This window comes from Hordeum vulgare, chromosome 6H, assembly GCF_904849725.1.
Source record: "Hordeum vulgare subsp. vulgare chromosome 6H, MorexV3_pseudomolecules_assembly, whole genome shotgun sequence".
Taxonomy (NCBI): Eukaryota; Viridiplantae; Streptophyta; class Magnoliopsida; order Poales; family Poaceae; genus Hordeum; species Hordeum vulgare.
This window is the reverse complement of record NC_058523.1, coordinates 558,446,812-558,462,453: the sequence shown is the minus strand read 5'-3', so window position 1 is coordinate 558,462,453 and position 15,642 is coordinate 558,446,812. Positions and strand designations below refer to the sequence as shown.

The window sequence follows — 15,642 nt, the reverse complement described above, 5'->3', positions numbered from 1 at the left end:
TCAAGTAACCTTTTATGCTCTCCAAAAACTCTACGTTGTTTCCAATCAGTAATATGTCATCCACATATAATATTAGAAACGCCACAGAGCTCCCACTCACTTTCTTGTAAATACAAGATTCTCCAACCACTTGTATAAACCCAAATGCTTTGATCACCTCATCAAAGCGTTTGTTCCAACTCCGAGATGCTTGCACCAGTCCATAAATGGATCGCTGGAGCTTGCACACCTTGTTAGCATTCTTAGGATCGACGAAACCTTCGGGTTGTATCATATACAACTCTTCCTTAAGGAAACCGTTAAGGAACGCCGTTTTGACATCCATCTGCCAGATTTCATAATCGAAAAATGCAGCTATTGCTAACATGATTCTGACGGACTTAAGCATCGCTACGGGTGAGAAAGTCTCATCGTAGTCAACTCCTTGAACTTGTGAAAAACCCTTTGCCACAAGTCGTGCTTTTATAAACGGTCACATTACCGTCAGCGTCCGTCTTCCTCTTAAAGATCCATTTGTTCTGAATGGCCTTGCGGCCCTCAGGTAGTACCTCCAAAGTCCACACTTTGTTCTCATACATGGATCCTATCTCGGATTTCATGGCTTCTAGCCATTTGTTGGAATCTGGGCCCACCATTGCTTCTTCATAATTTGCAGGTTCATTGTTGTCTAACAACATGATTGATAAGACGGGATTACCGTACCACTCTGGAGCAGCACGTGGTCTCGTCGACCTGCGTGGTTCGACAGAAACTTGAACTGGAGTTTCATGATCATCATCATTAACTTCCTCCTCAACCGGCGTCGCAACGACAGAGGTTTCCCCTTGCCCTGCGCCACCATCCAGAGGGATGAGAGGTTCAACAACCTCGTCAAGTTCTATCTTCCTCCCACTCAATTCTCTCGAGATAAACTCCTTCTCGAGAAAAGCTCCGTTTTTAGCAACAAACACTTTGCCCTCGGATTTGAGATAGAAGGTGTACCCAACTGTCTCTTTTGGGTAACCTATGAAGACGCACTTTTCCGCTTTGGGTTCCAGCTTTTCAGGCTGAAGCTTTTTGACATAAGCATCACATCCCCAAACTTTAAGAAACGACAACTTTGGCCTTTTGCCATACCACAGTTCGTATGGTGTCGTCTCGACGGATTTTGATGGTGCCCTATTTAAAGTGAATGCACCTGTTTCTAATGCATAGCCCCAAAACGATAACGGCAAATCAGTAAGAGACATCATAGATCGCACCATCTCTAATAGAGTACGATTACGACGTTCGGACACACCATTACGCTGTGGTGTTCCAGGCGGTGTTAACTGTGAAACAATTCCACATTGTCTTAAGTGAGCACCAAACTCGAAACTCAGATATTCACCCCCACGATCAGACCGTAGGAACTTGATCTTCTTGTTACGATGATTTTCCACTTCACTCTGAAATTGCTTGAACTTTTCAAATGTTTCAGACTTGTGCTTCATCAAGTAGACATAACCATATCTACTTAAATCGTCAGTGAAGGTGAGAAAATAACGATATCCGCCGCGTGCCTCCACGCTCATCGGACCACACACATCGGTATGTATGATTTCCAACAAGTCACTTGCACGCTCCATTGTTCCGGAGAACGGAGTCTTAGTCATCTTGCCCATGAGGCATGGTTCGCACGTGTCAAGTGAATCAAAGTCAAGTGACTCCAAAAGTCCATCAGCATGGAGTTTCTTCATGCGCTTTACACCAATATGACCTAAGCGGCAGTGCCACAAAAATATGGCGCTATCATTGTTAACTCTAACTCTTTTGGTCTCATTGTTATGTATATGTGTATCGCTATCAAGATTCAATATGAACAATCCTCTCACATTCGGTGCATGACCATAAAAGATGTTACTCATAGAAATAGAACAACCATTATTCTCTGACTTAAAAGAGTAACCGTCTCGCAATAAACAAGATCCAGATATAATGTTCATGCTCAACGCAGGCACTAAATAACAATGATTTAAGTTCATCACTAATCCCGACGGTAACTGAAGTGACACTGTGCCGACGGCGATTGCATCAACCTTGGAACCATTTCCTACGCGCATCGTCACTTCATCTTTTGCCAGCCTTCGTCTACTCCGCGGTTCCTGTTTCGAGTTGCAAATATGAGCAACAGAACCGGTATCAAATACCCAGGCACTACTACGAGAGCCGGTTAAGTACACATCAATAACATGTATATCAAATATACCTGATTTTTCTTTGGACGCCTTCTTATCTGCCAGATACTTGGGGCAATTGCGCTTCAATTGACCCATACCCTTGCAATAGTAACACTCCATTTCAGGCTTAGGACCAGCTTTGGGTTTCTTCGTCGGATCGGCAACAGGCTTGCCGCTCTTCTTCGAATTACCCTTCTTTCCTTTGCCGTTTCTCTTGAAACTAGTGGTCTTATTCACCATCAACACTTGATGCTCTTTACGGAGTTCAGACTCTGCGACTTTCAGCATCGCAAACAACTCGCCGGGAGACTTGTTCATCCCTTGCATGTTGTAGTTCAACACAAAGCCTTTATAGCTTGGCGGCAGTGATTGAAGGATTCTGTCAGTGATAGCTTCTTGCGGGAGTTCAATCCCCAGCTCAGCTAGACGGTTTGAGTACCCAGACATTTTGAGCACATGTTCACTGACAGATGAGTTTTCCTCCATCTTGCAAGCATAGAATTTATCGGAGGTCTCATACCTCTCGATCCGGGCGTTCTTCTGAAAGATAAACTTCAACTCCTGGAACATCTCAAATGCTCCATGACGCTCAAAGCGACGTTGAAGTCCCGGTTCTAAGCTAGTCCTCCTTACGTGCTAACCAAGCGTTCTTAACATCCTGATCGGCCGTAGCGGGTGGTTCATCTCCTAGCGCAGCATTAAGGACATAATCCTTCTTCCCAGCTTGTAAGATTAGCTTAAGATTACGAGCCCAGTCTACAAAGTTGCTTCCATCATCTTTCAACTTAGCTTTCTCTAGGAACGTATTATAATTCAGGATGACTGTAGCGTGAGCCATGATCTACAACACAAATATATTCAAAGTGTACTTAGACTATGTTCAAGATAATTAGAGTTTAACTTAATCAAATTATTTGCTAAACTCCCACTCAAAAAATACATCTCTCTAGTCATTTGAGTGGTTCATGATCAACTTACACTAGCTCAAGTCCGATCATCACGTGAGTTGAGTATAGTTTCAGTGGTAAGCATCCCTATGCTAATCATATCATCTATATGATTCATGATCGACCTTTCGGTCTCATGTGTTCCCCATGTCTGCACATGCTAGGCTCGTCAAGCTTAACCCGAGTGTTCCGCGTGCGCAACTGTTTTGCACCCGTTGTATGTGAACGTTGAGTCTATCACACCCGATCATCACGTGGTGTCTCAAAACGACGAACTATAGCAACGGTGCACAGTCGGGGAGAACACAATTTCGTCTTGAAATTTTAGTGAGAGATCACCTCACAATGCTACTGTCGTTCTAAGCAAAATAAGGTGCATAAAAGGATTAACATCACATGCAATTCATAAGTGACATGATATGGCCATCATCACGTGCTTCTTGATCTCCATCACCAAAGCACCGGCACGATCTTCTTGTCACCGGCGCCACGCCATGATCTCCATCAACGTGTTGCCATCGGGGTTGTCGTGCTACTCATGCTATTACTACTAAAGCTACATCCTAGCAAAATAGTAAACGCATCTGCAAGCACAAACGTTAGTATAAAGACAACCCTATGGCTCCTGCCGGTTGTCGTACCATCGACATGCAAGTCGATATTTCTATTACAACATGATCATCTCATACATCCAATATATCACATCACATCGTTGGCCATATCACATCACAAGCATACCCTGCAAAAACAAGTTAGACGTCCTCTAATTTTGTTGTTGCATGTTTTACGTGGTGACCATGGGTATCTAGTAGGATCGCATATTACTTACGCAAACACCACAACGGAGATATATGAGTTGCTATTTAACCTCATCCAAGGACCTCCTCGGTCAAATCCGATTCAACTAAAGTTGGAGAAACTGACACTTGCCAGTCATCTTTGAGCAACGGGGTTACTCGTAGCGATGAAACCAGTCTCTCGTAAGCGTACGAGTAATGTCGGTCCAAGCCGCTTCAATCCAACAATACTGCGGAATCAAGAAAAGACTAAGGAGGGCAGCAAAACGCACATCACCGCCTACAAAAACTTTTGTGTTCTACTCGAGAAGACATCTACGCATGAACCTAGCTCATGATGCCACTGTTGGGGAACGTCGCATGGGAAACAAAAAATTTCCTACGCGCACGAAGACCTGTCATGGTGATGTCCATCTACGAGAGGGGATGAGTGATCTACGTACCCTTGTAGATCGTACAACAGAAGCGTTAGTGAACGTGGTTGATGTAGTGGAACGTCCTCACGTCCCTCGATCCGCCCCGCGAACAATCCCGCGACCAGTCCCACGATCTAGTACCGAACGGACGGCACCTCCGCGTTCAGCACACGTACAACTCGACGATGATCTCGGCCTTCTTGATCCAGCAAGAGAAACGGAGAGGTAGAAGAGTTCTCCGGCAGCGTGACGGCGCTCCGGAGGTTGGTGATGACCCTGTCTCAGCAGGGCTCCGCCCGAGCTCCGCAGAAACGCGATCTAGAGGAAAAACCGTGGAGGTATGTGGTCGGGCTGCCGTGGAAAAGTCGTCTCAAATCAGCCCCAATACCTCCGTATATATAGGTGGGAGGGAGGGGACCTTGCCTTGGGGCTCAAGGAGCCCCAAGGGGGTCGGCCAAGTCCAAGGGGGGAGGACTCCCCCCAAACCGAGTTGGACTTGGTTTGGTGGGAGGGAGTCCCCCTTCCTTCCCACCTCCTCCTTTTTTTTCTCTTGATTTTCTCTTCTTGGCGCATAGGGCCCTTTTGGGGTGTCCCACCAGCCCACTAAGGTATGGTGTGTCACCCTTAAGGCCTATGGGCTTCCCCGGGGTGGGTTGCCCCCCCGGTGAACTCCCGGAACCCATTCGTCATTCCCGGTACATTCCCGGTAACTCCGAAAACTTTCCGGTAATCAAATGAGATCATCCTATATATCAATCTTCGTTTCCGGACCATTCCGGAAACCCTCGTGACGTCCGTGATCTCATCCAGGACTCCGAACAACATTCGGTAACCAACCATATAACTCAAATACGCATAAAACAACGTCGAACCTTAAGTGTGCAGACCCTGCGGGTTCGAGAACTATGTAGACATGACCCGAGATACTCCTAGGTCAATATCCAATAGCGGGACCTGGATGCCCATATTGGATCCTACATATTCTATGAAGATCTTATCGTTTGAACCTCAGTGCCAAGGATTCATATAATCCCGTATGTCATTCCCTTTGTCCTTCGGTATGTTACTTGCCCGAGATTCGATCGTCAGTATCCACATACCTATTTCAATCTCGTTTACTGGCAAGTCTCTTTACTCGTTCCGTAATACAAGATCCCGCAACTTACACTAAGTTACATTGCTTGCAAGGCTTGTGTGTGATGTTGTATTACCGAGTGGGCCCCGAGATACCTCTCCGTCACACGGAGTGACAAATCCCAGTCTTGATCCATACTAACTCAACTAACACCTTCGGAGATACCTGTAGAGCATCTTTATAGTCACCCAGTTACGTTGCGACGTTTGATACACACAAAGCATTCCTCCGGTGTCAGTGAGTTATATGATCTCATGGTCATAGGAATAAATACTTGACACGCAGAAAACAGTAGCAACAAAATGACACGATCAACATGCTACGTCTATTAGTTTGGGTCTAGTCCATCACGTGATTCTCCAAATGACGTGATCCAGTTATCAAGCAACAACACCTTGTTCATAATCAGAAGACACTGACTATCTTTGATCAACTGGCTAGCCAACTAGAGGCTTGCTAGGGACGGTGTTTTGTCTATGTATCCACACATGTAAATGAGTCTTCATTCAATACAATTATAGCATGGATAATAAACGATTATCTTGATACAGGAATTATAATAAAAATAACTATATTTATTATTGCCTCTAGGGCATAATTCCAACAATACTACCATCAGGCTACGGATCGATGTCTGGCTAGAACGGGAAGGGAAAACAGAAAAACTAACTTCACTGCAGAGGAGAGCTTCGCCGGCGGCCGGACCAGAGAGAGCTGGCGGCGCCACTCCCGTCTACCACCGGCAGGGGAGCTCTCGGCGGGGGACGCGGGAACCTCAAGGGTTCCATTCCCGCCCCTAACGGTACCTACCAACGCATCTAACGACGAGCACGTCTACCTCTACAGACTACTGCACTGCTACTGCTGCTACAGCGGTGCACAACACCTCGGCGTCGGCTCGAGCTGCCCCTGGCAAGAGAGGAAGGCGGCAGGACGCGGCTGCTCACCGAGGGAAGGCGAGGGAGGAGGGCGGCGTGGTGCTGGTCGCTGCAGAAAGTCGAGGAAGGAGGCCGTCGTTGCAGGAAGTCGAGGAAGGAGGCGCACGTCGCTGCAGGAAGTCGAGGAAGGAGGCGCACGTCGTGGCGTTGAGGAAGATGCTCCCGGCTTCGGTTCCGCGCGAAAATGGGACCCCTCCTGGGTCCTCTTGCCTGCGCCGCTGCGGGGAGGCGACAGGGTGGCCGCTACGCCGGCGACGAACTCGACCAGGAGCTGTTCATGGCTATGGACGACCACGAGGTCTCTGGCGGCGCGGGGGGAAGAAGAGGAGGGAGAGACCGGTGCCCTAGGGTTGCGGGGAGGAGGCTGGTCGCTTTATACACCTCGGGGAACGGGCTTGAGCCGCTGGATCGGGGAGAAAGCGATCGAGAGGTGGAGCTTCGGTCGTACGAGAGTGACGTCGGGAGGAAGAAGAAAACGTCTCACCGGTGGGCTGCTGGGGCGAAAGGCACTTGGGCCAGGGAGGAAGAGCTACTGGGCCAGCAACAGGAGGAAGCCCATGTGGCGCCAGGGAGAAGGAGAAAACGCTGGGCCTCTTAATTGGATTTAAAACACACAGGAAAGAAAAGCTACTGGGACAAAAATCAAAAGGAAATATCTGCTGGACATAAGGAATTATGGCCCATTAGAACAAAATAGGAAAGCAATATTTGGAGCCTTTTGAAATAAATGCAAAACAGTAATTACTTTGTTGTTTTGGGTTTATTTGCACCTTTAAAAATCAAAGAACAAATCAGCAAAAATACTCCTCCTCATAATCACAATTTAATCTAACCACCAGACATTTTACAATCATTTTTGGGAAGAAGGAATTTTGACATGGGATAATAGGAGGGAAAAGGATTTTAAATAGCAAGAGCTTAAAATGACTAGCACTCACTCCTACATTACACACACCATTATCACATGAGCATCAACACAAAATATTACTAAACCACACCCTCACACCTATCAAGATCACATGCATTATCTCACCACAATACTAACTCCTAGTAAGAACATATGCCACCATGATCATGACATGCAATCATAAGGTATGGCATAGAATCAAGGTATGGCAAAGATGGTATGGCATGGATACATTCATGCAAAGAAAACTAAAAATAAGAGTCACATGAAATCACAAGATCAAGGAGATGACATGTTATGTTATGCTAAGCATGCATGCAAGGAAGATATGCAAGGGACACAGGAAATCATAGACACAAGTGACATCAACATATATCTGACAGGATGGACCCACATGCAACAGGTTCCAAATAGGGAAGGTTCCACTCTTAGGGCATTACAATAGGTATGTGCTGTTAGTGTGTGCGTGTGTGAGCCTATAAAATGGCAGTGTAAGCAACATGTTTAGAAGACGAGAAAATACGAGAGAAAAGCTCGGCTGTGTGTGCAGCGCGAGGCCAAACTCTCCTATCTCCATTGCTTCTCTGTGAGAGTTCAGAGGTAGAAGAAAGGGGCTGTGCGTTGCAGCCCTGACACAAAGTACCGGACAGATCGTCAGGCGTTAACGGCGATCTACTCCGCCATGCCGAAGGATGTGCTGCAACACCTCATCGGAAAGAAAACGGCGAAGGAGGCATGGGAGACCATCAAGATCCTGCACCAGGGTCATGACCGTGTCAAGGAAGCACACCTTCAGTCCCTCATGAGAAGCTACGAGTGCCTGAAGATGGAGGAAAGCGAGACGGTTGATCAGTTTGCCTCCCGTCTCAAGACCCTCGTCAACGGCATACGCGGCTATGGTTCAACTCTAGAAGAAGTTGCAATCGTCCGACGATTTTTGCGCGCCGCGCCGGCACGCTACATCCGAATCGTCACTTCGATCGAGCAATGTCTTGACCTGAACACTCTAACGGTCGAGGATCTCGTCGGAAGGTTCAAGGCCCACGACGAGAGAATTCGTCTCAGCTTCGGCGATTCGAAGGAGAGTGAGCATCTCGTGCTTACAATGGCGCAATGGATGGCCCTGTCGAAAGGAAAGCAAGGTGGATCCACAAGGGGTAGTAAAGCAAAGGAGAAGCAAAGCCCGGCGAAAAAGGACCTCGCTGGACAGGAAGAAAAGGCTAGAAAACCAAGGAGAAAATTTGACATAAAAAAGTAAGGTGTCACAATTGTGGAATCCTCGGTCACTTCAAGTCTGATTGCAAGAGTCCACCGAAGGAAAAAGCTCTCATGGTCAAGGGAGGCGATGATAGCGATATGATGCTCATGGTCGTAGTATGCGAGCTTATGGACGAGGATGGTCCAGCTCCGAAGGCACCGGCTACCGAGGTTGTCACGCTCGACGAAGAGAAGGTTTACCTTCATGACAAGAAGAGGGTGAACACGGCGAGGCACGTGTGGTACCTCGACACGGGAGCAAGCAACCACATGATCGGTGACAAGGACCAGTTTTCTGAGCTAAATCTCTCGGTTGGAGGCACGGTTCGGTTCGGTGACGGGGGGACCATTGACATCACAGGGCGAGGTACTGTCCTGTTTGAGCTGAAGAATGGCGGTCACAAGGTACTCACATATGTGTACTATATTCCCAAGCTAAAGAGCAACATCATAAGTCTTGGCCAGCTCGAGGAGCGTGGTTGCAAGATTGTGCTCGAAGATGGCTATCTATGGGGGTATGATCGTCAGAGGATGTTGATCATGAAGGTGCAGAGATCGCCAAACAGACTCTATGTCCTCAACTTGGATCGTGTGGATCCAGTATGTCTCTTGTCAAGCATGGAGGACTCGGCATGGAAGTGGCATGCGTGCTACGGTCATCTAAATTTCCACGCTCTTCGGCAACTTGGACAAAAGGAGATGGTACGTGGCCTACCGTGCATTGATCATGTTCAGCAAGTGTGCGACGGTTGCCTTGTTGGGAAACAAAGGCGGGCCTCGTTCCCGAGAGAGGGAAACTTTAGAGCAAGTAAAGCTCTTGAGTTGGTCCATGGAGACTTGTGCGGACCCATTACACCGGCTACCCCAGCTGGGAACAAATACTTCTTACTCATCGTCGACGACTTCAGCAGATACATGTGGATTGTGTTGTTGAAGACGAAGGACCAAGCTTTGCAAGCCTTCAGGAAAGTAAAGATGGCGGCCGAGGTAGAATCCGAAGCCAAGCTGAAGGCCCTCCGTACCGATCGGGGGGGTGAGTTCAAGTCTCGTGAATTCACAGAATTTTGCGAAGCACATGGGATCAAGCGGTATCTTACGGCTCCATATTCACCGCAGCAAAACAGTGTTGTGGAACGGAGGAATCAAACCGTGGTGGCGATGGCACGAAGCATGATGAAGAGCAAAGGGATCCCGGGCAAGTTTTGGGGTGAGGCGGTCAATACGGCCGTTTATTTGCTGAACCGGGCTCCAACCAAGAGTGTGGTTGGGATGACGCCGTACGAAGTATGGTACGGACATAAGCCCGTGGTTGATCATCTTCGTACTTTCGGGTGTGTGGCGCATGTGAAGACGTTGGCCGGGCATACAAGTAAGTTGGCGGATCGGAGTACTCCAATGATATTGGTTGGCTATGAAGCAGGATCGAAGGCTTACCGTGCGTGCAACCCCTCTACCAATAAGGTGGTTGTGACGCGTGACGTGGTCTTTGAAGAAGCAAGGTCATGGAATTGGAACTCTACCGAGCCGGTATACCCGATCTCTGATGAAATCTTTCACGTTGTTTACAATGAATACGAGCATGCCGATAATCAACCGGAGACTACAACGACGCCAAGTGATTCTCTCAACAACGGAGTGCAGCCGAACGCGCCAGATAAAGCAGGGATAGAGGCGCGCCAAGGCATGCAGCAGGACGCGGCAGACGAGGCATGCGATGGCTCATGCAACACACCAAGCAATGCTCGAAGCGCTCGACCAAGTGACTGCGTACCACAGAGGAGCAGCCTGGGAGCTCCGCCTGGAAGTCCACAGCCTGGACGTGGCCAGAATCTGGCTCCTACTCAAGCTAGCTGTGAGACAGGAAGGCATGCACGTGGACTTGAAGGTTCACATGTACGTGCAACTAATTCTGGAGAACCTAGATCGCCAGAAAACAGGAGTTTGGCAACTTCACAAGATGAAAATTCCTCGTCTTCGACAGAACAGGAGACAAGGGAACGTCCGCCGACACCAGTTCGTCTTCGACCAGTGGTGGATTTATATCCGAAGGAAGCACTTCGAACTATTAATCATGTCAAAGTTATAAGAAGAGGACGACAATGTTTGCTTAGCGTCGAGGAACCGAAAAAATTTGAAGAAGCAAATACTGAGGAGTGTTGGCGTCGTGCTATGGATGAAGAGTTGGGATCAATACGAGACAACAAAGTATGGGAGCTCGCTGATCTTCCCAACGGTCACAAATCCATAGGGCTCAAGTGGGTGTATAAAGTCAAGAAGGATGCTGAAGGAAACTTGGTCAAGCATAAAGCTCGGCTTGTAGCTAAAGGATCCGTGCAAGAGCAAGGTGTGGACTTCGAGGAAGTGTTCGCTCCAGTCACAAGGATGGAATCGGTGAGGCTGTTATAGCTCTCGCGGCTCAAGAATCTTGGAGGCTACATCACATGGATGTAAAATCCGCATTTTTGAACGGGGAGTTGGAAGAAGAAGTATACGTGAAGCAACCACCAGGGTACATCAAAGAAGGAGAAGAACACAAGGTGTTGAAGCTACACAAGGCATTGTACGGGCTACATCAAGCTCCTCGGGCATGGAACATCAAGCTTGACCGTACATTGATTTCTCTTGGTTTTGAGAAAAGTCCACTCGAACATGCCATGTACAAGCGAGGTAATTAAAGGCAAGGATCGTCTTTTAGTGGGCATCTATGTTGATGATCTCTTGATAACTGGAGCAGACGAAGAGGAGATTGCAAGATTCAAGCTACAAATGAAGGAGCTATTCAAGATGAGTGATCTAGGGCTCTTGACATACTACCTCGGGATCGAGGTACAACAAAAGCCGAACGGGATCACAATATGTCAAGAGGCATATGCAAAGAAGATACTTGAAAGTTGTAGCATGGAGGATTGCAAACCAACTTATGCTCCAATGGAGCCTCGGCTTAAACTTAGCAAAAGGAGTGAAGCCCCTGCGGTTGATGCAACGGATTATAGAAGTGTGGTCGGAAGCCTAAGGTATCTTGTGAATACACGACCGGACTTGGCCTATTCCGTTGGCATAGTGAGTCGCTTCATGGAAGCACCCACGACTGAACATTGGGTAGCTGTCAAACATATACTCAGGTACATCAAAGGGACAACAAACTTCGGTTGTGTCTATTTGAGAGAGAAAAAGAAGGAGATGGTGGAGCTACTTGGCTACAGTGATAGCGACCTGGCAGGAGATGTGGATGACCGTAAAAGTACCTCGGGTCTGGCATATTTCTTGGGCAGGAGCATAGTAACTTGGCTATCACAAAAGCAGAAGGTGGTCGCATTATCGTCCTGCGGGTCAAGGTGTGTGGCTAGAAAGGCTACTCGGTGACCTCACAGATAAAGAACCAGAAAGAGTGGTGCTCAATGTTGACAACAAGTCTGCGATTGGCCTGTGTAAGAATCCAATGCATCATGACAGGACTAAGCACATAGACATAAGGTATCACTACATACGGCAGTGCGTGGAAGAAGGCAAAATTGAAGTCAACTACGTTTGCACGGATGATCAGCTTGCAGATATCCTCACCAAGTCTTTGAGACGACAGAAATTTACAGAGATACGGAGAAGGATCGGCGTCCAAGCTGTGAAGTGAGGACATCGTGTTTAGGGGGGTGACTGTTGGAAATAACCAAGTTGTCTGTGTCCGGTTTGGACCGGAACAATCAACCGACTCGCTTTCGTATTAGGCTAGCTTTAGTTCTTTATATACTCATGTAAGCTACCCCTTGTATCTCAGATCAAAGCAATACAATCAAAGGCTCGATAAAAGCCTCTGGCAATCAACTCGCGTCAAGTATGTTTTAGCCTCGTGTGTTCCGGCGACTCCATCGAAGCTAGCTAGCCAGGATAAAATCCATCCAGCTACTAGGCTGCTTGTTTGCTTTTTTGCCGCAGCGTACGTACAAGTGTTAGTATTACCTGAAGTATCCATCCACCAGGTAGCCTGCTTGCTTGCTCTTTGTGCTGCAGCGTATCAGATCAGCGGATCGCTGCATTGACGACGGATCAGTGCCAACATAATCTTCGAGTATATAATACTCCCTCCGTCCCAAAATAATTGTTTCAACTTTTTACTACCGTTAGTACAAAGATATACTAAGATTGAGATATTTATTTTGAGATGGAGGGGATACTAATGCTAGCGTGATTGCAAAACAAATAAATAGGGGTATTAAAGTTGACGTATCCCAACGGCTTTCGATGACCAAGATTTGGAGCAAGATGAAAGAGTAACAAAAAGCTATTTTCAAAAGTGAACAAGCTTACCTGCTGGTGGAAAGCATAGATGGTCTGGTCAGCAGACAATTGCTTCAGCTTGGAAACCATACTTTTCTGGCCTGAACACAAGCTTGCAACTTCAACTTGCTCCGTGGACACCACGATTTGGCTCCCCATCTTGTTTTCGGGGCAGCAAGCCTTGATCTGGTGCCACTCTTCAATGGTGGACAGGTCCGTAAGAACAATCAGGTACCTCTTGTTGATGCACGCACCGTATTGGCGAGCCAACTCCCAGCCAGTCTTTGCCTCCTCCAGCTTCAAAGGAGAATCAACCACCCCTGCAACAGTTTCTCGAAACTGTTCCACCATACTCTGGACAAATTCTTCTTGATGGAAAGGGCGCGTCACTCTGATCCACGCACGGCATGGGAATTTCACTTTTATGGTTGGATTGTCATAGGCCTCCAGGATGATGGAGGTATGCCCAGCGGTGCCACTTGTTCCCCACACTCCGATCACTCCAATTTGGCCTGAGCCCGAGCCCGAGCCCGGGTCTTGGTCTTCCCTGAGGATCAGCTGGGCGAGATCCATCCCTGGTCTTGATTCAGGCTGATTCATGGCATGTCTTGTTGCTTCATCTACTCCGAACATGGCATCAACAGCGGCGGTGTTGATGGAGAGGTCTTGAACTTTGGAGGCACCGTTGATGATGCGGTAGCGCACGTTCCTCTGGCCGACGTCCTCTACCTTGGCACGCAGCTCCTTCATCTGCTCGGCGACATGGCACCGATCGAGGAGCGTGCGAGGGATGCCCCACCAGGTCTGCCCGTGGACGCGGAGGACGACGTCCTCGAGGCCATCCTCGACGTCGTAGGCAACGTCGCGGACCTGGTTCACCCAGGTCGTGACCACCTTGCTGAGTTCGTCCCTCTCATCGTCGTGCGCCTCCATCAGGAAAGACCATAGTAGCCGGAAACGGGGAACGGTGGGCCGTCCCTCGACCCGAATTCATCTTCCAGAATCAGATTCGGAAACGCGGATCGATTCGGTAAGATTCGATGCGGATTTGGCGTTCCCGCAGCCAGATCGTCGATTCAATCTCCGTGACTCGACAGTCTTGGTTCTTGAATCGATCGAGTAAGCAAAAGGTCAGTCATATCAATTACGAACTCTTCGTTTTACTCTCTGTCCCGTTCTTTTTCACTACCCTAAATAACTTTTCTATTTGCTCTCCAATTACTCCAAGGCTGCTAATAAATTTTTCATTGGGAAGAAGATGATTTATTTTAGTCTTCATGGATCGACGACACAGTCAGTTGCTCCCAGCCCAGCCAGTTCCGTGTATAAGTACTCCATCGGCCCCTCTCCCTCCCAGCCAGTTGCTCCCCGCTAGTAAAGATTTACGTTCCTCGTTCCATGATACCGTACCGGATTCATCGTATCGGAATTGATTGGATCACGTTTCCGTTTTAGAAAAATCGTTCTAGAGATGTATACCCCCGTTGTTCCCTATTTTTTCCACCCTTCGACTCTCATCCCCGTTCCCGTTCCTCGTTCCCACAGTACCGGAAACATGGCAACTATGGGAAAGACTGCATCATCTCCAGCTCGTCCGTGATTAAGGCCTTGTCGTGCTGTACTCCGAGCTCCATGGCCGCCTCCTCCATGATACCGGATTTGGCACACCCAAGCGCTCCTTTCAGCACGGACTTGCCGATGCTCACTGCCGTGGATTCCATCGGTGTCGATCGAGCTTCTCCCTTCCTCGCCTCTCCCTGTGAGCGTTTGTATGCAGATGGGATCTGAGAATGCAGGTCTCGGACTCTCATGCCATGTTTTGGTAGACAATGGAAGTTCATGCGCGGCCTCAATCGTTCACAACTTCAACCAATTCTTAATCAAGATTTGCCAGGCCTCTGATCAAGATTTGCATACTAATTAATTCTACCCTGTCACCTAATTAAGCGGTTTGGACCAAGCATGCATGTGAGGCCCTTTCTCCAGCAACCCACGTCATGGATTAAAGTTTAGAAGAACAAATCAATCCATACAGATTTGATGCTAATAGCCGTCCATTGAGTATATGCCGGCACAAAGTTTGACTATTGAGTATATGCACGTTGTGGGCTGTTGGGCTGAAAACCGAGCATAGTTTCTTGAGTTGACTGCTTAAATTGCCGCACAAACGCAGCTAGAAACTTCGACTGTTGCTGTACACACCATACGTTCTATTGGATTTCAACAATCAAATACACCCTGAAGGCCCTCAACACGCAGTCGGACTCGAAAAACTGAAGTGCTATGAAAAATCTGTAAACATTCCGAAAATCACTGTTTTTTCGTGGACTACTAAAATTTGAACGCACTCAAACACCGCTGGCCTCAAAAAATTGTAAATAATCAAACAATTATGCATCAGTTCCAGGATAATACAACATAAATTTCACAAGTGCTCCCTCCGTTCCTAAATATAAGTCTTTTAAAAGATTTCACTAAGAGTCTACATAAGGAGCAAAATGAGTGAATCTACAATCTAAAATATGTCTATATACATTTGTATGTAGGTCACTAGTGAAACCTCTAAAAGACTTATATTTAGGAACGAAGGAAGTAGAATGTAATATCATTTCGTCAACTAGCAAGTAGCAAGACACCAACATACTGTCAGAGCAGGTTTCACACAGTACCAGTTGGGCAATTCACCACTTGTGTCAAATAGCAAGGTTACTTCTACTTTTGAAAAGAACATGCAACTTCAAGTTAACATGCATGGACTTCAACTTCTTTAAAAAA

The 15,642-nt window shown here is 47.5% G+C and overlaps 1 protein-coding gene across 1 annotated transcript; it reads right to left on the bottom strand.

Moving 5' to 3' along the window:
* Positions 1–11,947: 11,947 nt before the first annotated feature.
* Positions 11,948–14,588, bottom strand: LOC123405911 (disease resistance protein Pik-2-like). The gene is made up of 5 exons (XM_045099425.1): positions 14,443–14,588; positions 12,898–13,810; positions 12,550–12,620; positions 12,122–12,212; positions 11,948–12,019 (listed from the first exon to the last, which is right to left on the bottom strand). Exons 1-5 carry the CDS (start codon positions 14,586–14,588, stop codon positions 11,948–11,950), a joined length of 1,293 nt encoding a protein of 430 aa, XP_044955360.1.
* Between the last annotated feature and the right edge of the window lie 1,054 nt (positions 14,589–15,642).

Coding starts and splice junctions, on each gene's coding strand:
- LOC123405911 (XM_045099425.1), bottom strand. CDS start 14,588: ATGGAATCCACGGCAGTGAGCATCGGCAAGTCCGTGCTGAAAGGAGCG. Junction 13,811..14,442: donor GACGAGCTGGAGATGATGCA/GTCTTTCCCATA, acceptor CCGGCTACTATG/GTCTTTCCTGATGGAGGCGC. Junction 12,020..12,121: donor AGCTGATCATCCGTGCAAAC/GTAGTTGACTTC, acceptor ATTCTTACACAG/GCCAATCGCAGACTTGTTGT.